Below are 22,557 nucleotides of genomic sequence, written 5' to 3'. Positions count from 1 at the left end.
GGGGATGGGGCAGAGCCATTACGGCCATGTGCTGGTCAGTCGTTAATTTAAGTGAGCACAGGTCTGGGGTAACGAATTAACTTCAATAGCGCAGGGGCGGGGTACGGGCCCGACACGTTCCATCTGGCAATGCGAGAGCTGCGGGGGATCTCCGCGGGGCTGAGTTTGCTTTGTCCGGTGTCTCCCCGCTCCCGGGGACGCTCTTTCAGACCGGAGGGGCTGGGGTTGGTTGTTAATTCTTTCTCCCCTGTGAAGCCGCAAGCAGCAGCTGTCGCGGCCTTCCCCCTACCCCTACCTTTTGTTGTGTTAATTCCCCAGCTGGGTGGGTGGGAGCCGACCGGCGGGGGCGCTGCCCGGGAACCCTCGAGCGGTGACTCCGTCCAGAGCCGGTACCGGGGCTCTTTGTCCGCCACGGCCGCCCTCCGCTGAGGAGATTCAAACGGCGGCCCCGCCCGCCCAGTCTGCCCTGGCCCTTCCCAGCAACAGGCGGGACCCCGCTGGGATTGGCGGAGGGAGCAGGCAGAGCGCTGCTATTGGCTGAGCGAGCCGGTCCGCGACGCGGGGGTGGACCAGGGTGTTATAGGGCGTAGGGGGGCGGCCGCCATTTTGTGTAGGAGAGCGAGGGGTAGCGGTGGGTCCTAGCGGAGCGGTTTGGGCTGTGCTTTTCTGGGGGGTGCCGGAGAGTGACGGTGGAGGAGCTGCGGGGCCGGTTTCTACAGCAACGCCAGTGTGTCTGTGCTTGTGGGCGAACGAAACAGACAGAAGTCGGTAAGGGAGGAGCGGGCTGGGCCGGGCGCTGTCGCCGCCATGTTGTGCTCGCTGGGCGGCCTCATTGTTGGGGAAGCGGGGCCGGGGGTCCGGCTCCCCGGGGGACCGGGCGGGACGAGGGCCCGGGGGCCGAAGGGGGTAGAGGAAGGGAGGGAATCTGGAGACGAACAGATGGGAGCGGTGAGGGCCGCTCCGGTGCGGTAACGACGTTACCGCGGGCCTTGGCTTGAGTCGCAACAAGGCGAAGGGTTTCGGAGAGCCGGGGGTGCGGTGGCTGAAGTGACAGCGGTTGGAGGAGGCGGAAACATCGGAGTGGCTTAAGTTCTCCAAAGAGAAAGCGAGGATGAGCCCTGGGCTGACCAGGAAATCACTGTAAGAGCTGCTGAGGAATTACTGTGCTAAGGAAGGTGAAAAGGCAGCTGGGGGTCAGGAGGGGAGCGCTGCGCAGTGCCTGGAGAGGGCGCGGGGCGCGGTCGGATCGTGGGGGCAGGCGGGAGGGATCTCGGGGTGCTTCGTGCTCGGGGCGGTGCCCTCGAGAGTTCATCCCAAAGCGTTTTCCATTGCGTTTGGTCGTTTCCTCCCCCCAAACAAGTTGAGGTTCTTGCTCGTCCATTAAAATTCTTCAGATGTCTACAGAGAGCATGAAAAAAGGGCTTATTTTTGTGGCATGCTAAGTATGATGGTGAAGTTTATGTAAGTAGAAGAAGATAAATACTGCCGTGTGTCTTTAGCTTGAAGTGTTTTGTCAGCTTTCACAAGTAAGAGACACAGCTGACTGTAAATTCTCTGAATTATTTTAGCTTTCTGTTTCCCCTTTGGATTTGAAAGGGAAAGAGTTTTCGTTAACCTGAACTCGAACGTCATTCTCGTTTATGCAGTGGGACTTCTCCCTTGGAGCGTCTGTGCCGAGAATCCGATGTTGGGCTCGGCTCCCTGGCTGAATACAGCGGATCAGCCCATGAACACTTCTGTCCCGAGCCAAAGGAAGGAGTCCAGCAAAAGGCAGCACCTCCGCTTTCAGGCTTGGAAGCAAGAAAGGGGGCAAGGCTTGGAGAGTGGGGAATCGGAGAAGACAACTGAAAGGTAAAGAGGGGAGAGGAGCGGTGCAGTAGGAGAGTCAGGAGGTGCCAAATACCCTGTGATGGTATCTAGCTGTCTGCTTTGTAAGATCAGTTGCAAAGCTGCTTTCCATTTGAGGTTGTTTTCAGTTCACTTTGGGTTTATCTCAGTAATTCTTGTGCTTACTGGAAAGACTGGGAGTGACTTTATCAGTGCGAACTCTGCCCAGTTCTTTAGGTGTAAAGATCTTTGTTAAATGTCTTCAGAATTTAACACCAACACCTTGAATTTGGCACTCTATTTTGCAGGCACTGCACCTTCCACATTTTTCCAGTAACTCCTTTACCTGAGAACAGAGGTGGTGTGTTCAGGAGTTGGACTGCCTGCAGGAGTAGCACTTTGCCAGCCAGGCAGACAAAGCTCTGGTTGCTGGTGGGGGGACAGGGATGTAGCTCCTGAGGGATGGATGGTCTGGTGTGTGATGTGCTGGCCAGCCCTCTGCACGAGGAGTGTTAAGCCACTGCAGAGTCAGAAATCTCCCACTTGGAAGGTGACACAGCATCGTAATCCTGTTCCCCCGAGTGTGGCCGCTGCGTTCTTAGGTATCCAGTAATGGAGAAAAACCCCACTGCTTCTGACTGACAGAAGTCTTGGTTAGATTGATTTCAACCCCCTTGCTTAGAATCTAAACATTCTCCAACACTTAAAAATATAATGCAAACTCCACTGACTTTCTCCTCTGTACAGGTGACATTTAAGTTGAAGATGGGTGGTGGAGAAAGATTCAACATTCCAGTTCCCCAATCTAGAAATCCCACCAAGAACCATCAACAACTTAAAAACAGGCAAAAGAATAAAGACCAGAATTCACAGATGAAGACCTGTATGAAGAAAGAAAGGGGACACGGATGCAACTCCTCAGCTGGTGCATGGCAGGCCATGCAGAAAGGGGGAAAGAACAATGTTCATTTCCCCAAGAATCAGAATTGGAGCCCGACTTTATCGAATCACAACCTGTTCTTCACACCTCAACCCAATCAGAACTACGCCGGAGCAAAATTCAGCGAGCCGCCCTCGCCCAGTGTCCTTCCCAAGCCACCCAGCCACTGGGTACCTGTTGCTTTTAAACCTTCAGATAAAGAAATGATGACATTTCAGCTTAAAACATTACTTAAGGTCCAGGCTTGAGATGTAATTTTCACATTTGTAAAGTTATTTAAATTTATAGGATTTAAAAGTTGGGAATTGTTAGTCCTCATTCTAGGTGTGCAGGTGTACAGAACCAAATGTTCCTGCTGCATATAGTTAGTCACTTGGACAAAAGGGGTTGAAGTTTACATTCCCCTCACGCTTTACCTCAAGTTGTGTGCTGTGTTCACTGTGAAATGGGAATTTTCTCTATAGTCAATCGAATCAAATCTGCACAGTCACTATTGCTTGTATTTATTGTAAGAGTACCAGGGACTGTCTCCCCCAATTGGCATTGTGACTACTTTTTAGTATGATAGAAAACCAGCTTTTGCCTAACTTAATGCAGCATTAAATGGTAAAAAAAAATTGCACTGAAAGCTTTAGTCAGGTAGTTTGCTGCTTTTCAAACTTGCATAGAACTTGCTAGTGAAATAAAACCTCTGCCAACGCACCAGGACAAACGCAGACCAGGCTCTTGTTTGCACTGGTGAGCCTTGTTTGGCATTCTGGAATTAGCAAAGAAGTGTTTCAAGCCTGTGACTAAAACCGAGGGGGCTCTGGTGTGAGCTGGTGAAGAGACAAGCAGAACACATCAACAACATGGAATTGCCTCCCTTGCTGAGCAGAAGAGGAATGTGCACTGGAACCCCAGCAAATAACCCTGCAGTGCTGGGTGACTGCCTGAAACCTAAACCCTGTTGTGTTCCCACTGCACCGAGGGGTTCCCAAATACCTGTTGGATCAGTTTTTACATCTGAGAAGAGTGGAGTAGTTACTTAGACCGGTCTTAAATGTGTGACCCTGTAACAAGGCAGTTGCAGCAGCTCCTGGCAGCATTGACATGTGCCATAGGGAAGACAGAGCCATGTAAATACATGTAAAACTTTGTAGCATATGTAAATTCCTGCTGGGCTTTCCTGCACAGAATATTTTTAGTACAAAGCTGCTGAATGTAAGATGGCCACGGGGTGTACGTGGCCTGAGGTAAGATATTTTGTTTAAAAAAGAAAAAAAAAAAAAGAAAAAAAAAATAAATCCAAAACCTTTGTGGCTGTGCCCTTGCACTTGACATGCAGTGAAAATGCATGAGCTCATTTTTAAAGTAAATCAGTGCAAAAAAGGCTTATTTAGATTTTTTTAAATAAAAACCAAAACCTGAACCTAAAAATCAAACCTGAACCCCTTAAAGCTGCTGCAGTTGAGGATCCTGGTGTTCTGTAGCACGTGTGTTAAGGGATGGAAAACGCATCCTGTGGGATTGCAACAGTCTGCCATTTTTAAACCACACCACTGCTTGGCACCAGTATTTGATGCTGCCTGTAATAACCAATCCCACTGCAGCAGCAGAACCCAAAGGTGGTTCATAGTCATTAACATGCTTTAACATGGCAGGGAGCGTTGTGGATCATGAAATGTGATTTCTCTGTTCGCTCAGAACAGACTTTACAAATCTATTGCTCCAAATAAGAGGGAATTGGCAGTTGCTAAACTTGTGTTAAACTCTGTGACCTCCACCAGCAGATGAGCTGTGTCCCAGTTACAGTCATGCATACTTGGCCTCAAATTGTCAGTTACTAATGGCGTATGTACAAATTGGAAATAAATTCAAATAAAGTAATATTTTCACCCCCTAAAAGACTCTTATTTTACTTCAAGGCTGTACTGGAAAAGCAGGGTCACATAGGTTTGGTAGCTCAAGAAGTTCTGTAGAGCTCTGACGCTTCAGAATGCAGATTAACATAGTTCAGTGCCCCCTTTTATATCTTCAACTGTCACAGTGTAAGACTGTCTTATCTTTGGTGAGGAACAGCAGCCTGAGGCCCCTGGCAAGTGTTCCACACACACAAAATGGGCTGGATATGGGAAGAGATTTCTTCACCACAGTCTTCTCCTTTGCACCTCGCAGTGCTGGCTGAGCACTGGGCTCAATAATGAACATTGACCTTACCCCCAAGCCCCCATGGAGCCTGCTAGAGCCAGCAGCTCTGCTCAGGAAGGCCAGGCATGGAAGCCCAGAGAAGGACCCAGGGCTGGGGCAGCATCCCTGGGTGATCCGGCCCCAACAGCCCTTGCTGTGTTAATTAAGTCAGAAGTTGCTCTCAAGGTATAGTCAAAACGTGTACATTTTATTCCCAGTTCACAGGGTTGTTTGCACAGATGGAACACAAAACTCAAGAAGAAAAGATGTGTAGGAATAAAAACATCAGCATCTTTTGATCAAACACCACAGGGTACACAGTCTCCCTACTCTCGCCAGTAAGAGCATCTTTAGACACATACTATAGCAATGGACTACAGACTCTTTAAGCAAGTTACAAGATAAATGGAGAAAACCAGCAGTTATTAATGGGTGATTAAGTCCTAAAAATGTGTGAATTCATCCCTTTGTACTTCCAAATGTTACATCCCTGCCAGAACCCCGGTGGCGGTGCTGTAAGGCATCGACCCAACTGCCCTTCTCTGAACATTCTCCAAGCTGTTACCCCAGACAAAACAGCAAGAGAAAAAAGAAGCAGGTGCTCTTTCCCAGAGCTCAAACCAACATTTAAATCGAGTTTCCACTTTGAGTAAAGCCGTTATACTGTACATTGAACATCTTCAAAAGACACAGGAAGGATAACATTGAGCTGTCAGAGACCGGTCTATCGCAGTCCCTAGTTTATAAACACCCAGCTACTCAACCACTACATGTAGGATTTGTGATTAACCACTTGGGCACATGGACTTTAGGTGAAAAAGAAGTTCCAAACGAGCCTTCTATTACTGCCGAAGTAAATCGACAACGCTGCAGACGCTTTGAGCACAGCCATGGCTGGCAGCAGAATTTTTACAGACTACTTCAATTCTACAGTTGTTTTTTTGCAGGAATGACAAAAATAAAATAAAAAAAAAAATCTATAGTTTACCACAGGAAAAAAACCCCATGCCCAGAATCCCCACCATTCTTGAGACTCCAAAAGAAAGATGCCTACACACCATCTTTTGTAGCCTGCGTTTGTTCTTGCATTCCAGCTGTGCATAACCTGCGGGTAGCTTGCACGAGACAGGCTACTGCTTTCTTAGAGCAGGACTAGACCCCTGTGCCAAGGGAGGAGGTGTTTTATCTAGCGGGGCTGTGGCTGGACTGGCGCCAATGCGTGAACATTCCCTGCCCTTTGGCCACATCCTGCTAACTCGTCCCCAACTGAAAGGCCCACAGAACAGCTTCTTCACAATTTTTCCATGGGAGCAAGAACTAGGACAACATCTTTATTCATGCACTCTTGAAACATCGTGGGTTTGTGTTCGGCTTTTCTGGCTTGTTCATATACACAAGTCAAGTCAAAGTTTAGTCCTACCTCTGGGAGAGAAAGAAAGAACCATCAGAACTGGCAGATACTGCAATATACTTGCAATGAACTGGATTTGCAAAACAAAAATAATTCAAACTGTGCTATACATCACTGTTGAGGCACACGACATAAGGACATGCTGACAAAACAGTCACGGTACAGTTAGTGTTACTCTGCAGTCTGGAATCAGCAGCTCAGCCTGGACACCGATGCTGTCCTCCCTCCGCCCCACTGGCCCAGCTCTAGCTCCTGGAGTGTTCATTACAGCAATCCCCTGCAGGGTGCTGACAGAACCAGACCCATGCTTGCCCATCACAGCCAGGTGCATGACTTCTATGTGGGATTTTAGTCTTGAAGACAATATTAATGTAAGAGCACTGAAAAAGGGCAGGCTTTTCTGCTGTTACAAGCAGAAAGCTACACAATAATCACAGCTCGACTTAAGAAGCCCAAGAGTGGGTTTATCAATGCAATTAAGTGCTTTTCAGAGTTGTTTTCCCTAAGAACCACCAGTCGCACAAATGCCAGGAGGCAGCCCGAGTTCCAAGCATCCTCAACAAAGCTTTACCACCTTCTAGAGTGGTGCCAGTTTTAATACAGCAAATATAAATCAGGAAGAGATTTGGTTCTATACGAATCCTAACTGCTGGTAGTTCATCACCTGGCTAATAGTATCTGCATTGTAATCACCGGGCAGTCCAGCCAGCAATAATGAAAGTCAATGGAAAAGAAAGTTCAATACGTTAGACTAGAACATCTGCTTTCTTAGTTTGGCTAGTACCCCTCCAGAAAAAGTGAAGCCATCTTAGTTCAGACACCAAATGATAAATTCCTGACCCTACTGAAATACCATAGTAAGGAATTTACTCCGTAAGGGATGCACAGCTCTGCTCCTAACCATGCTCTGGAGTCAATTCTAAAGCTACAATAATTCCAGTGGATCAGTATTTCCTTCATTTTTTTATTACAGCATGTTTGCTCAATTTACAGCAAGCAGAAAATAAGCTGGGTCTTTAGTTATTTTGATCAAAACATCGATGTTTTAAAGGTAGTACACAGTATCTGTTAAAAAGAACATATAAAAATACCTTTTTAGAAGCCTCTATAAGAAAGGAAATACAAAGTTTAATCCCACAACTTTCCTCTGCTAGAGCTGCACACTACTGCTACAGTTTTAAATAGACTTTTTGCTGTTTTTAAACTATACATCCAGGAAAGTCTACAAAATTAAAGGAACGTGCATATAAATGATTGCATAGCAGAACATGAACATTAACTGCAAACAGTAAAGGAAGAGTTAGAAATACTATCAAATGTACAAAGATTCTAGGATCAGCCCCTATGCACGTTCCGCTGCCAGTATTTCAAAGCTGTCTGCATTTCTGGGAAGGCCCCGCTGAAAACGCTAAACCCAAACCTACAACATTTCTCTACAAAGGAACTTGTTGAAACCAACATCTTTATATGCTACTAGGTAGGACAGCAAGGAACACTGGGTGTCTGGTGCTGGCTTTTGAAGGTGAATAGAAAAAACAATGCCAAAAGCCATTTTCATACCAAAGTATCTTGCCTTCTAGAGAAATACTGGTAAGATTACACATGGGTTTTGTTATTTTTTCACATTCAATTTACTAATATACTGTATTAGTGATAAACTAAATAGCTAGAGATGCAGCTCTTGTTCATATCCAACTGCAAACATTTGTTCTTAAGGAAATATTGGAACCAAACCACTATCCATTCTGAGGAAGAAGTGACCCAGACTCGCTTGACCAAGTACTTTTTGATGTGTACAAGCCTGCCTGTGTTACTCAGGAAGAGATGGCTATGGATTATACCTAGGAATACACCAACTAACCACAGGAGTCATTGGCAGAAAAGTTTAGTTCTTATATACTGTACACACACAACTCGAAACAATCTACTGGTATCTAACAGCAGGAAAACTAAGCAATTTCGTGGTTAACTGCTCACTAAAATTTAGGATACAAAAACTGCATAAAATGTACACACAACCTAATATTTAGTTGCTCTGCTGTTTGCTGAAATCTGAATTGCATTTTCCAATGCAAGGTGGTTTTTTCCCCCCCTCACACATTTTGTACTAGCTGCCAGGCCAAAGCAGCGATGCCTCTATCCTGACAAGTCACAGCACTGCGCAAACTCTGAAGGAGCTTCCGAGACCCACTCTCTCCCCACATAGTCCACGCAATGTTAGTACCATCTCCCCAGACAGCAGGGTTAAGGAGGAATCTCAAACCGCTCCATTCACTGACTCGCTCAAGCCAGCGGGCATGGAGAACACAGAAACCTGCCTCTGAGCAATGGAAACATGAACCTGCCAGTCTGCGTGTCACAGCGGTCAGTGTTGTGCTACAGCTGTCCAGTTTTCCGTGTTATCACAAGGTTTAGCATTAAAGAACAAGTTAAACAGTTAGTTTAACTGTTCAGCACAAGCTGGTACCAAATTTCTCTATGGGTATGACATTTTTAATAGGACAGTGTTGCAAGTTACGATCAATCAAGTCATCACCAATATCTAAGCACTAAAAATGCAAATCTTTACAAAAATATACATAGAGACACCACAACCAAATCAGTAGCTGCCCGTGACATTTAACCAAGTGGATACTCTCTCTCCCTCTCTCTTTTTCTCGCTCTCTCAGTGGCTTCTCAACATTGTCTTAATTTTAACCATTTTCGGCTACAGGGAAAACTGACAAAGAAAATACTTTTTAGCACTGTTGCAACATCATATTCCTGATAATTTAAGTAAACTGAACTGTGTGTAAATGAATCTTACATGCCTAAACCCAACATGGATACACTGTTAGTGGCCACTGGACTTGGGACTAGTCCATGACCTTGATCTGGATTTTGACCTAGATCTAGAATGTGATCTTGACTGTGATTTGGATCTAGCGGGTTCTTTTTTTCTCGATTCCTTTTCATATCTTGAGCTGGACTTATAGTGTGTTTTAGAATCTGTTTTAGAAGTGCCTCTAGATTTGGTGTGAGATGCAGACCTAGACCGTGATTTAGCCTTCATTTCTTTCTTGGGCTGTGACTTGGATCGTGATCTTGAATTGGACTTAGATCTTGAAAAAGATCGATTGCGGTGTTTGAACCTATCAGAATAAAGGGGAGAGAGGAGATTTGAATGTAAAAACACTATTCTTAGACATCTAGTACATTAAAAATTGTTTACCATTTTGCAGGAGAAACTTTTTTTTTAACCCTATAGTTAAAGGAATACAGTGATCTAGTCTGCAATTTAAAGGATGTAAAAAGTACTTTACCTATCATTGTCCGAATGGCTTCTGCTACGACGAGGTCTTCCAGTAGGTCTACTGCTAAAAAGGTACATCAGAAAAAGTAAATGCTGACAAATACCTATGTATATGTACAAATGCTTAATAAATTCTATCTCAAGCCGTGCATTTGCTGTTACTTATTCTGCACTGAAGCACAGAATCGTTTCATTCACTATTTCTGACTTATGTAGCATGCAAAATATGCAACTCCCACAAGTTACTCCCACAATAGAAAACGATTATTCAAGACTTTAACAATTAACTAGGCAACGTGGTGTCTCTCTTCCAGCAGACTGCTCTGCAGCTGAAGCTGAACACACACTACACTTACTTTCTGGGACTATAGGATCTTCTATAGCTGTAATCAAAAGAACGACTTCTAGACCGTCTCCTTTCGTAACTCCGACTTCTAGATCGCCTGTATCTGTCATAGTCATCGTAACGAGAAGAGCTGTACAGGTTTCTCCCTTCCTTGGCTTTCATTTGATTTGGTGCTGTAAAAAATATCAACATTTAGCATTTTAAGTTCAAAAGTTCCCTTTAGTGACATTACTAATCCATATATTGGGTATTTAGACTGCTGTATGGCACTTGCCATACCAGACTAAAATTAATGCAGTTGTGTGGGCATTACAGATCTATGGGGGAAAAAAAACCCCAACCAAACCAAACCCCCAAAACCAGTAAGGACGGACAAATGCTCCATTACTGAAATTCTCATTCAAACCAGAAGACCATGCTCAAAGTGTTTTAAACACATCATGCTCTAGATAGTGAGCACTACCTACAGACAGTGAACACTATCTGTACTCAATGGCTACAATTTTCACTTTTTAAGTGCTTCAGTTTACAATGCTAAGGTAAATATGTTAATTTTTGTTCAAAACCTGATCAGAAATACCAGTGTTTATGTTACAAGACAGAGACTCGTCCTTCAGAGTGTGTAAACCCCATGGATTTCAATACAAATTAGTTGTGTGCATTTGAGGGAAATCTGGACAGTTGGGATGTTTCTCTGACAGCTTGAACTGAAAGACCTTTAAAATGCTTTTATTACCAGGCTGCACTAAGTAGTATAGTCCTAGTTTAGACCAACAGGTATGTGTCTGGTTTACCAACAGCATGAGGTTTTTTTACATCCTATCTGTATCTATCTCTATGTTAAGAATACGTATATGAATAACAAATTTAAAAGACAATCTCTCTTTAGAATAATCTGTTCAGAAAATACAAACTCTGTTCCACGTTGAACTGAGATATCTTGACATTTACTTTTATCCTGAAGCCAAATGAAATGAAGCTATTGCCTCAGCCCTGGAAATCAGACTGCACTGGGAAGCGTCAACACAGCATCACTAACATGCTTCAACACAATATAAACATCACAACACCCTCAAACTGGGCTGCTGCTAATTTTGACAGTTCCCAGCAGTCAGACTTCCCTGCAGGAACACACAGAGCTGCACAAAAAGTGCTTCAGGATTAGCAGCTCACAGACTGTGTTCAGTGACCGCTGTATTTAATTATCTGGTTTTAATTAAAATGAGTCATGAAGAGTTACTGGATAAAATGCAAAACATCCACATCCTATTCATACACAAGCAAGAACATACCACAACAATTAATAACACACGTAATGGTGCCTGGCACTAAACTTTCAGGCTAAAATGCTGAAATACAAGCAAGGCACTTACTCTTCCGATCCCCCTGTGCAAACTGGATTTCTATTTGCCGACCACAAATCCACTTTCGGTCCAAATTATGGAGAGCATCTTCGGCATCACGGACATCTTCAAATGTGGCGAGTGTTAAGGTACTTGGGAATTTGAGCAGTTTACAGATTTGGTATTTAAAATAAAATACAAAAATGGGTTATTTTCTAATTTTACAAGGGGGTTTGTTTGTTTGTTTTAAAGTTCTTTTGGTCATACTACAGTACACACAAGGAATTATTTTTATTTAGTAACCACCAGCTGAGAACTCCTTTAATAAAATTGAAGTCTTATAATATGACCATGAACTTAGCCACCAGCAGGCAGTTGCTATGCGATACTCTAATGTTTTTCTTCTCCCACTTGTACTTATGCAAGGAAAAAAAACCCTGGCATCCTTTTCAAAACACACTGTTAATGGTCATTTAGTTCTCTCCACTACATTGACTTTAATAAAATTAAACCCTAGTTCTTAAATTACATTAGGCAACCAACAGTAGTAATTAACACATGCCTATTAGTTTTAGAACTGGGATAAAGCTTTCCCTTTTTTTCCCCAGCTAACTTCAGCTTGAATTATGTAGCACCACGGACACATATGCAGACCTCCTGCAGTCTGGGACACATGAAACCCTGCACTGTTGGTTAGGTCAGACAGTCAGCAACAGACATTACCGATTTTAATCCATGGGTCTGACCACTACAGTAACTTACACACCTTCTTCTAGCTATGTGACCTGAAAGAACAAATTGCCTTTCTCCTCGTAGCAACTCAGTTCACCATCAGCACTATCTACGCAGAACATGAACGCTCATGCTGTTGGCATGTATCTTTATAAACCAGGAGGAATGCACTTTCATTCAAGACCACAGTTACAGCAGCACTCACAAGAGATATATTACAGGTTTTGTCAATGGACTAAACCAGAATTATTCATCAAATTACTGCTTACGTGACAAACAGAAGAACAACTGTTACTCTGTAGGATACATCAGGTATGACTCCTTTAATCTTGGCCACCATTCAACTTCATCTTGACCTTTAACTCTTTAAGTGCTTGTCAGAAGGACTTGTCATGAGATGCTTGGCCAAAAATGACAGAAGGCTTTATCTTTTACTTTGAAAAACAACCTTTTCCCCCTTTTGTGGATAAAGCGAAGCTTTGTCTCCCATTATGGCTTGTCCTTCTTCCAGCTTTTCTTTACTTTTTCTTTTCCCAAACTCTCCCTTCTCTTCAAGCCTGATCCTTAAGAGGTCTTTGGCTTGTCTACTTGCCTTAATTGTTGAACTCTACTCTAACGGTTCTTTCATGCTTTCTCTTTGGGGTCGCCATTACTGTACAGCTTTACATTCTGAGGCAACAACAGAGGACAGTAAATTAGGGGACAATATTAAAGAAAGAAGTTCACCTCATTTTTTATACAATCTGATTTTGATCAACTGATTCCAGTTCCCATTTGTTAAATTAACAATGAATACCAGCCACAGTTGCTAAGCACATGTTTACTTAACACCAGTGATAATAAAAATGTGCTAAACAATTCTGAGTCAGTGATAAATTTTCATTTAAATCATATAGTATTAATTTCAGTGACATAAGCAAGCTTTTATATTACTGGACTTAAGCTTTGCAAAAAGGCAAAGAGCAACTGAGAGAAGTTAATCTTCAAAAATAACAGAACACCACAACATAAGTAAGACACTTATTAGATACAACACAAAAGTAAACTGCTTTTTCATTTGTTACCTCTTACACAAACTTGAATTTCAAACTCCAACACCCCTCACTACTCAGCCATCTGAAGAAAGGATATTGAACATAAGCAAATCCTCTGGGACGACGAGTGTAGAAGTCAAGTGGAACGTACACATCAACTATAGGCCCGTAACGACCAAATTCACGGCGCAAATCTTCAGACCTAGAACATCACAAATATTTTATATGGTTTTTTTCCCCCCTATTTAAGGTGTTAAAAACCATCCATCAAATTAAAATAAAATAAATATAATAAAATAAAAACATCCATCAAATTAAAAACCAGGCATTTTATTTTATTTCCATCTACACTCAAATGACCACCATCTTTTTGGAAGCAGTTGATAGAGATGAATGTAGCAAACCATTCTGGGAGGAAAGTGTTTGAGCAGCTCAGTTACACACCAGGCTTTTCTGAACCACTTAGTATGCTGAGGATACACCTCAGCATTTTGAAACCACTTCAGTACAGCTAACTGAAGCATAAACTAAGCGACACACACTAGTTGATTCAATGCAGGATGGACTAGGAAAGGATGGCAGAAAGTGAAAAGCAGGACCCAAGAATTACTGTTATTCAAGTACCTCATGTAACTCTTGAGAATGGTTTTGGAACATTAAAACACCAACTGCAAGATCCACATAAACAGTATGATAATAAACCAGTCACACAAACTCATTTCCGTAGAATAATCAATACTTAAAACCACATCAAATAGAACAAAACTTGAGTGAGCAACTCCTCATGCCCTTAGGACAGCTTTTCCAAATAACCGAGCACAAAACTGTTCAGTAGATCTGCCAACTACATGGGGAACAACTTCCATCTCCTCAGAGAGGTTTCTAAATCACATCAGCTTCTTTAGATGGATTTTTATGTCATTTGATGACAATAACCTGTATGAGAAAGACTGATATAATATGATATTTATGTGGGACGAAAGAGCGACTACTATCATTTCTCTTTCTCATCATCTGGGCAAGAACCTACAGCACATATAGCCAATGATAGCATAGGGGAACTACAACCAACACTGAGATCTCACAATGAAACCATCTCCAAGGATGTACCATCTTAGCACAAGCTTATGGGGAAAGCCCTAACAGGACTTTCTACTACAAGCTTTTAATTTTAAAAAGTCTGGAAACAATAACCTTCCTTGCCTGTTCTTACAGTGAAATAAATACTGGAAAGAGGAGAGAAAATCACACATACGAAAAAAATGAAGCTGCTTACACTTTTTATCACAATAATGTTCTCAATTCATCCCATTCCATCGTGCCCATGCTACCGTTATCTGCTGAACAACTTCAGTGCAAGCTGCACAGGCAGAAAGTTTAGGAACTCCCATTTGTGTTCTAGGCTGCTCAACCTCACAGGGACTCCCAGACACGTTCTACAGCGATTATCAACCTGAGAGTGATCCCACTCACACGTGCATTTGATATTAATGTGCTCTACAAACGTTTCATAGCTGACAACAGACACAAAAGGCACAAGATAAACTGCCAAAGAGAAACAGAGGAATCAGTATTTTACTAAAAATAAGCAGTAAATAAGAACCTAGGCAATGCAGCTTTAATTCCCTATGAAGAGTTACTGCACTAAGCTGCTGCATATATTTACCCCTTATGGACTCTTCCTACAATGCAGTTATGTCCCCCCCGCTCCTGAGCGCCGTATAGAACAATTAACGCAGTAACGTTCCCTCTGCACTGGCAGCGAGCCCCACACTAACGGGACCGGCTACGCCGTGAATCCCGGGGACACCCTGGGCAAAGGCGCCGTGCTCTCCCCTCCCGTCCCAACCGCCGCGTTCCCAACTCCGGCGGCCGCCGAAGCCGCGCTTCCCTCCGGCCCAGCTTTGTTCTCTCTGGATGTTGTTTTGGAACCGGCCCTCGTGGGGAAGAGTCAGCTGGAGCAGCATCGCGGGGAGGGAAATGGCGAGTGGCGCGGAAGGCGCGGCGGGAGATCGGCAGCGCATCGGCGGCGGACGGGGACCTCTCCCTCCCCGCGCCCCTCCGGCGGCGGCCGCCCGCGCGGCCTAGCGAGCCCGCCAAAGCCTGCGCAGCCCCCGCGCCTCGCTGGCGCCGCCTGCACTCACCGGGTGTCATCGGCCACGTTCCGCACGAAGAGCGAGGTGTTGGGGGGGCGCAGGTAACGGGACATGGCTGCGGGGAGCGCGGGGGGGCACAGCGAGCGCGCGGCGGGGCCCAGGCGCTGCGGAGCCGAGCGCTGAGGCGACCCTGCGAGCTGCGCGCAGCGCCACCGCCGCCCGCGCGCCGCCTCTCGCGAGACTTCTCGCGGGGCTTCCGGCGGGAGGGAAGAGAACTAGAAGGCCGAGAGGCGCCAAAACAGGGCCCTCCCCACACTGCGCATGCGCAGAGCGCTCCCGTCCGCTGTCAGTCACCGCCCGAGCGAGAGGGCTCCCCCCGTCCGCTCGTGCAGCTCGCGCATGCGGACTGCCCCGCCCCGGCGGCTCCTGGCTTTTCCCGCCGAAAGAGGGAGGGGCGCGCGGGCGAAATGGTGGGCGGGTCGTGGCGTGGGGGGCTGCTGGCGCCTCCAGTGTCGGGCTGCGGAGTGCCTGTGCGAGGCCCTTCTCTGTGGCTGGAGGCATCGCTGTTCTGCAGCCCCGTCACTGACAGCGTTGTTGTGCTCCTGGGTTTGTCACCGTACAGTTGTAGAGCGGGGCTTTCACTAAAGCCGTTTGTGTGGTGAGAGCAATGAAGTGGGTGGGTAGAGAGATTGTTTTTTAACACCTTAGCATCTGATACCGTAGGTGTTACATGGTAGATGGACAGTCCCAGGTTGGTGTGATGAAGGGTTCGGTAAAGCAAAGTGTTTCCACCTTTGTTGGGGTGAGGAATATTTCCCAAACTGCAAAGTAGAGAGAAAAGAGACTTCAGAGTTCATGCAGTTGTGGTGTGTTTGTCACCAGTGTACTTCAACTTTATTATGTGTAATGACTGAACATGAAGGAAAACTCCGGTGGGTGGGCGCTGCTGCTCGCTTCCTGGCAATCTCACACTAAGAATTGCTTGATATTCCTATAGGTTTTGACTGATGGCTGAAGTGTGATCACTGATGCATTTATGCCAACTATTTATGCTGCTTTTTAAAGAAAAGGAAGAAAATGCTGGTGCTCGTATGCTCAGTGCTCACTGTTCAGGACTGCAGAAGAGAGAAGGGGGTCTCAGTGTCTTCTGCATTTAGTGTTTACAGTTTAACGTTACTCTGCTCTAAGTATGCTGGGAGCATGCTGAGTCTGCTGCCTTGTGTGATACATGCACAGATTTGCTTGCACGAGTCATCAAAAGAATGTGAAAAATCAAGCCAAGGAAGCGCCTTGGAGACTGGAGTTCTGGTGGGGACGGGTGACACAAAGCAGAAAGAATTTATTGTGTAGAGACATTCTGAGAAACAATGGAACCACCAAGGAGTGGAGTTTGGGGATGGGGAGAAACGCTTCCTGCCAGGATTGCCCTTCCAGAGCTTTCCAAATTGGAAGCGAGCAGTTTGGAACAGCATCCAAGTAACATTATAAATACTCCCATGAGGTGCTTTGCAGAAAAATTCCCTTGGTTTTGTGGAAGAGTGGATCCGTTTCTATTGTCCAGATTCATACGAGATTGTCATCCAGAAATGATGGATGACTTTGGGCAGTGGGGCAAAGGTCCCAATCTGATCAAAATCCTTTAAGGAGCTGCACTGAATAGTTCACCTAAATGTGGGATGTCCCGTGACAGTATATTGCCATTGGCTTGAGAAGATTGGCACGCTTCTTGGACATGCTAAATCACCACAATCGAGAAGTGAGGGAGGTAAAGTATGCTTTCAAGAACTTGTACTGCTTTCAAATTGAAGTGGTTTAGCATCTGTTTAAGTTCTGTATAAGTTAATGTGGTTTTAGTATGCATTATCTACAATCTATAACTTAAACTGCCTTTGTATGCCCATTGTGTATTGAGGTTGAACATTGATAAGGGGTTGAACAGGGAGGAAGTGAGTTTGCAAGGCAGATTAGGCCAAGTGAGCTGGGAATATTTGAGTAGCTATGGAACCAAAACAAGACTTTAGCACTTCTTTTAAAAGCAGACACGTTTTGCTTTAACATCATTCCTGTTTTATTCCTGTTATAATGCATCAAAGCAAATACTTGTAACAGGCTTTACTAGTGTGGTGTTCAGGGTAATGCATTGTCTCTGTATTGGTTTAGAAATGAACCTGAGCATCTCGTACTTTGTAGCCTACACTTAATGATTTAGGATTTGATCATTGAAGACTTGCAGTGTTCTCTGGGTTTACTGTTGAACAACAGTGCTCTGTTTTGTCATGTTTCGGTGTGTAGTTAGCAGCAGTTACCAAGCAACTGTCAAACAGGTGTTTCAAGCTCTTATGTGGCTTTCTGTAGTACCAATGCTTTAAAGCAGCCTTCTCCTGAGTTTTACCAGTGGCTTGGCTTCTGTTCTGTTGATCTTGTTATGTGTAACTCCATTGAATTTAATTTATTCTGCAAATTGGAAGAGTGTTTAATTTCCTTTGCTCTTGTAGCGCCTCATTTTTGTTTAATTGTACTCTGGTGTACTTCAGTTTAAGAGCAGTCGTTCCTATTATAACTTTTATGACTGTTAAATACTTCATAGCTTTTAAAATACTACTGTTTCTATTTCTGTTACAGATCAGCTAAACCAAGGTCTAATTGTTCTTTGCTGGCTAGATACAGAGAAAGGGTTTTAGTAGAAGATGAAACTTTATTAGACAAAGGAACTAAAGCTAAATGTGTTAATTGAGCATGTAAAAAACGAAGCATTTCTGTCAGCTTTTGTACACTCCCAAGGATCATTCTGATAAATCACAATGTTCCAGTTAATGTCCAGGTTTGGTTATCTGGGAGGCAGACTTCTGTCACTTGGAGTGCAGAAGTGTACTCAGGGGGAAAATACAGTCTTACAATTATGGGAATTATGGGAATTGGTGTGTGTGTGAAAGGAGAGTAGAAGTCACAGTTATTTTCTGTTCTATTTTGTCACATAATGAAGATCACACCTTTTGGAAATGGAACTTTTGGTATGTAAAGATGTCACAAAGAAGGTGATCTGGCTTTAAACCCTCTTGCTTCTTCTGACAAGTGTTACTCCACCGTAACTCATAGTCTGTAGAAGACAAATACGCATAACTTGGTTGTAATTTAGACTTTAGGAAGTCTATTTTTAGCTAAGTGGTTGGAAGTTTCTGTAATTTATGTTTAAATCCATCTTATTCCACAAGCAAATACATTTACAGCACCTGCCTATAGATATGTGTATAACATTCATACCAAGAAAAGTATTTTTACAAAACCAGCTCTGGAGACTGAAAACCTAAATATAAATGTCACCCTCAACTACATTTTTTCACTCTGTTTTAAAGGGTATCGTAGATGATGCTTCCTGTAAGAGAAGTCATTGTCCCAAATAGCAGTTGGTTCTTTTGTCTGGGTTTGTGCTTCCTTAATGTTAGAAAAGTAGTTGGAGATACTCAAAATGATCTTAGGGTATTGTATGTCCAAACCATAGGACTTTAGTGCACTTAGCTGTAGAAGTTCTTGTAGCAGTCTTTACCCAAGAGGGTGCTTCTGAGAAGCCAAATGAGCTTAACTATAGAGAAAAGCTCTTTGTCATTACCGAACAGTTCAGAACTAACCAAAGAACTTTGAAGAATTAGAGGTGGAATGAGTGTATTCTACATTTTCAGGTTTGATTCAGCTTTTACTTTCTTTCCAGCAGGAATGCTGTAGATAAAGGTAAGGGTGGAAACGCTGCTGTAGTAATTGAGAGGAATTTATGAGGAGTCTTTCTGCTCCTTGCTCAAGCAGCTACAGCCCTTCGCACTAGAATTGGCCCCAGGGTGGTGATTAATAAAAAGATTTGTTGAGCACCTTCCATTAAATATATGAGCAGTGTTGAAAGAGGAGGCAGTTAAGGCAGTTGATTTTAATAAGAAACAGGAATAATAAAGGTACTACTAATATTTTCCACTAACTGTGGTTAGTCTGAAATACTCCATCTGAATTCTGCATCTGCAGATTTAAGCACCTGTAAGGAATTCTGCAAGTAATGTGGTAGTTCTGGGGCCAGGATTTGATTAAGGTATTGAGCTTACACTGAAAACCCAATCAGCACACAACACTTCCCTTTGACATTTTTTTTAACACACTGTTATTTTCTAACACTTACCTCCACCATTTCGCTTCCTTTAATTTCTTGCTCATGATGGAATTTGTCTGATTTGCACACGAGCTTCCCATTTACCATGTTCACAGTGCACTGTTGAAGCAGATTGAAACATTGTAAAACATTTAGAGTTTGGAGCTTGATTAGAATAAGCAGATGACTCTAGGAAATAAATGTCAGCGTTTCATAATCACATCTGTGAAGTTCAGCTGCAGACCAGAGCATTCGAACAGGAGTTTTAGAAGAAACACTTTTGTTGAAATGATAGAACTGTGCACTAACAGAAATGGTACAAGCAAGTTTCACTTAGACACAGAAACTGAAGTATAAGGATGAACAAATTGATGCAGCCGTTCCTGAAATGCAGTACCTTTAGCTTTCTGCCATCCATGGTAGTAATATCAGCCTCTTTTCCAAGTGTAAATGAGTTAGTTACAGATTGCTTGGGTGTCTTTGATGTCACAACAAAATCCTCTCCTTTTTGTTGTATTTCAACAACAGGTTTAATGTCTCTGGCGAGTTTGATAAGGTCATCTGGCAGTGCTGTAAAAAAGGCAAAAAAGGACTTTTTCTATTACGAAGAAGTGTGTTGATGTGAAAGAGCAAATTCGTTTTTCTGAAGAGAAAAATAGGAAGTGTTGTTCAGGTTAAAAGGCAAATCCTGGTTTGAATTCCTCACTTCTCTGTGGGCATGCTGTTCCATTCCATCCAGCCTGTGTAGATTTTGGTGTTATATTTGCTACTCTTGTGTCAGAATGTGCATTGTTCCGTTCAGTAGTGGTTTACCATGTGATAGTGTTTCTCCATGACAAAACCCATGTGTGTATTATTATTTCCCTCACCTCTTCCCAGGAGGATTGGAGGTGCTAGTGTCTGGCTAGTCAGAGCTGCAGCGGTGCATGTAGCCTCAGACTACTGTATCAGAGTGTCTCTGGCATGTTATGAGAGTATCACCCTTAGCAACAGAGGGACTGGGTCAGGTGATATACTGTCGGAGTAGGCTTGGCAACTGTAACTGCATCTTATTCTACTGAGTAGCTCTTACATACTCTTAAAACCCCTTAAACTCTTAATACTCTTAAAAACATATAAAATGTGAGTGTTTTGTCAAGATTGTCAAGAGGATAAGTTCATTTTTATTAACGTAGGCACCTACTAAATCATAACCACCAAGTCTGTTCCTTACAGATCACTAAGCACCAGTCACATGCATTAATCACTCATACATCTGCATGTCATTGACAGTTTGTTTCTAGTTAAATGTATTTCTAAAGTTACGTGTTAATCAAAACAAGTTGATTTTTGTTATGCCTCTTCTTTCATGAGGGACTCATGTAATGTTGAGAAAGGGATTTGGGGGTTATCTGTAACCTTTCTATGCTGATTTGTATGATAGTTTCTTTTCAGTTACAAATTAGGCCCGACAGCCTCACCTGGCAGGGAGTAGTTTGTCATCCAAACAAAAGAAGGAAAACATAGAAATACAGTGATGTTAGATGCCATGCAAAGTGTGTGCTGCAGTCTGAGGAAGGGATTTCAGAAGCAACCAGACACTTACCAAGAGCTTTCAGAAACTCTTCGTAGTTTTCTTGAGCATAGACCTGCCAGGTTCCATTGAATGCCATTATGGATGTATGACACAGCTTGGAGTGGTGGTGCTGGCAGGAAAGTGAGGGCTCTCCCTGGTCATCCAGATGCTATTTATGGAAAAGGATCACAAGCCCAAATTGTGAGATGACTGGTGAATTATTAACCATGGAGGAACAATTATTAATCATTTATTTGTTCCTAATGATCATAACCTCTAGTTCATGACCAGCTGGCTTGGTATGGTTTGTTTATTGTGGGTTACTGAACCCGAGTATTCAGAATTGTTGTAAAGTGTTGCATAGATTAATTTGTTTTCGTTCTGTTCACAACTTCAATGGTTAATACATTTTCTGTGGTGTGGATAGAATTCCTCAGATAAAATGGCATCGTTTGCAATGGTTGTAAGGTAATTATTGTCTTGTGGCAGGAACTTCCTAATTATCACACTGTTCTCTACTACGGGCACTTGAACCTTAAATGGTGGGAGTAAAATCCACAGCTATTTATTCCAGAATTGTGAGCCTGCAGTTCCGTGAGGATCAGGAAAATGGTGTTGGAGTGGAACAGTCAGTTATGAGTTTAGCCAGCAGGTGTCAGTGATGCACATCTAAATCTGATTTAATTCAGTTTATTATTACTTGTTCTAATAATCACGGCATGCATAGAGGATTAAAGGTAAAGTAAAACATGGACCATTGCTTGGAGGCTGAGCTGAGAGAAGTAAATAGGATGTATTATTTTTCTTCTCACCAATCGCACCACAAATTCCTCACTCATTGTAGCTGTTGAGTGATATTCCTCGCTGTCTGGGCAAGCGTGACTGTTGATTTTGGAAGACATTCATTAGATTCTGTGCCTTGCAGTTATATTGCTTAATTCAAATAGAGTCTGTATCCTAGGGGTAGGTGACCTTTCGAAGTTAACTTTTATTACTCCATACCGGTCAGCAATTCTTCTATTTAAATAGAAAACCAATGCTGAACTTACAAATTCACAACTTCTTCTTTTCTTTTTTTTTTTTTTTCACTATGTAATCTTGAAGAAAATTCACAACAAAGAGCCAGTTCCATAATTACATTACCATATGGTAATCCCTGAGTAGCAAGAATGAAGTGATGATAATGGACAAAGCTGTATTTTTGGGGGGGAAGGGAAGGTGTTTAACACACGTGGGTTTTAGAAGTGCATGTTTATGCTGGAGTACTCCAGGACACAGTTCACCTGGTTTACCACTGAGTGATGTTACTGACAGAAGGGCCTGCTTTTCTTACTCACTCTTAAGGTAAATCTGTGCAATTAGCTAAGCTCTCACTTTTTAGTACTATTACATTTAATAATTAAATGATATACATTTAATCTAAAGTAATGTCTGAAATGTAGCTGCCTTTGTTCAAATGATTGGTAGCCCTGTAGAGGACTCCTGGGCTCATTTGCATTGATACTGGGACAGCAGCATCCCTCAAGTAACCAGGAAAAATACTGCTATTGTGAGGACAATTTATACTAGTTTGTGGAGTAAGGTAAGGTGCTGTTTTGCTGAATCAATGTGCTTAGCCTGATGGCTGTATCAGGACTGCAATCACTTTTTTATTACTCACTGACAGGGTTTTACTGGTGGGGC

At 43.3% G+C, this 22,557-nt stretch overlaps 3 protein-coding genes across 14 annotated transcripts; 1 reads left to right on the top strand and 2 right to left on the bottom strand.

Moving 5' to 3' along the window:
• The first annotated feature begins 589 nt into the window (after positions 1–589).
• Positions 590–4,053, top strand: PNRC2 (proline rich nuclear receptor coactivator 2). Of its 3 annotated transcripts, XM_080632440.1 has the most exons (4): positions 590–768; positions 1,647–1,851; positions 2,136–2,429; positions 2,575–4,053. In XM_080632440.1, exon 4 carries the CDS (start codon positions 2,593–2,595, stop codon positions 3,013–3,015), a length of 423 nt encoding a protein of 140 aa, XP_080488566.1. In that variant the 5' UTR covers positions 590–768; positions 1,647–1,851; positions 2,136–2,429; positions 2,575–2,592; the 3' UTR covers positions 3,016–4,053. The 3 variants fall into 3 exon arrangements, with proteins under 3 accessions (XP_080488566.1, XP_080488565.1, XP_080488567.1); XM_080632439.1 differs by lacking the exon at positions 2,136–2,429 and having other exon boundaries at positions 592–768; XM_080632441.1 differs by lacking the exons at positions 590–768; positions 2,136–2,429 and adding an exon at positions 932–1,140.
• Positions 4,023–15,450, bottom strand: SRSF10 (serine and arginine rich splicing factor 10; the record flags this gene model as incomplete). 10 transcript variants are annotated; one of them, XM_080632433.1, is made up of 7 exons in its annotated part: positions 15,239–15,450; positions 13,192–13,296; positions 11,359–11,462; positions 9,996–10,158; positions 9,650–9,703; positions 9,377–9,478; positions 4,023–7,412 (listed from the first exon to the last, which is right to left on the bottom strand). In XM_080632433.1, exons 1-7 carry the CDS (start codon positions 15,301–15,303, stop codon positions 7,364–7,366), a joined length of 642 nt encoding a protein of 213 aa, XP_080488559.1. In that variant the 5' UTR covers positions 15,304–15,450. The 10 variants fall into 10 exon arrangements, with proteins under 10 accessions (XP_080488559.1, XP_080488560.1, XP_080488555.1 ...); XM_080632434.1 differs by having other exon boundaries at positions 4,023–6,358; XM_080632429.1 differs by having other exon boundaries at positions 4,023–9,478.
• A 2,786-nt stretch (positions 15,451–18,236) lies between these two features.
• On the bottom strand, positions 18,237–21,036 carry LOC308228932 (fatty acid-binding protein, liver-like; the record flags this gene model as incomplete). Its single annotated transcript, XM_080632562.1, is given in 5 exon segments — positions 18,237–18,287; positions 19,350–19,439; positions 19,717–19,889; positions 20,905–20,982; positions 20,985–21,036. Coding segments are annotated over 5 exon segments (444 nt in total).
• Positions 21,037–22,557: the final 1,521 nt, after the last annotated feature.

Source organism: Psittacula echo, assembly GCF_963264785.1.
Source record: "Psittacula echo genome assembly, chromosome: 21".
Classification (NCBI taxonomy): Eukaryota; Metazoa; Chordata; class Aves; order Psittaciformes; family Psittacidae; genus Psittacula; species Psittacula echo.
The sequence above is the reverse complement of the archived record's forward strand: the minus strand, read 5'-3'. Positions and strand labels throughout refer to the sequence as shown.

Bases quoted from the DNA above. Each gene is read 5' to 3' on its own strand.
- PNRC2 (XM_080632440.1), top strand. From the start codon at position 2,593: ATGGGTGGTGGAGAAAGATTCAACATTCCAGTTCCCCAATCTAGAAAT.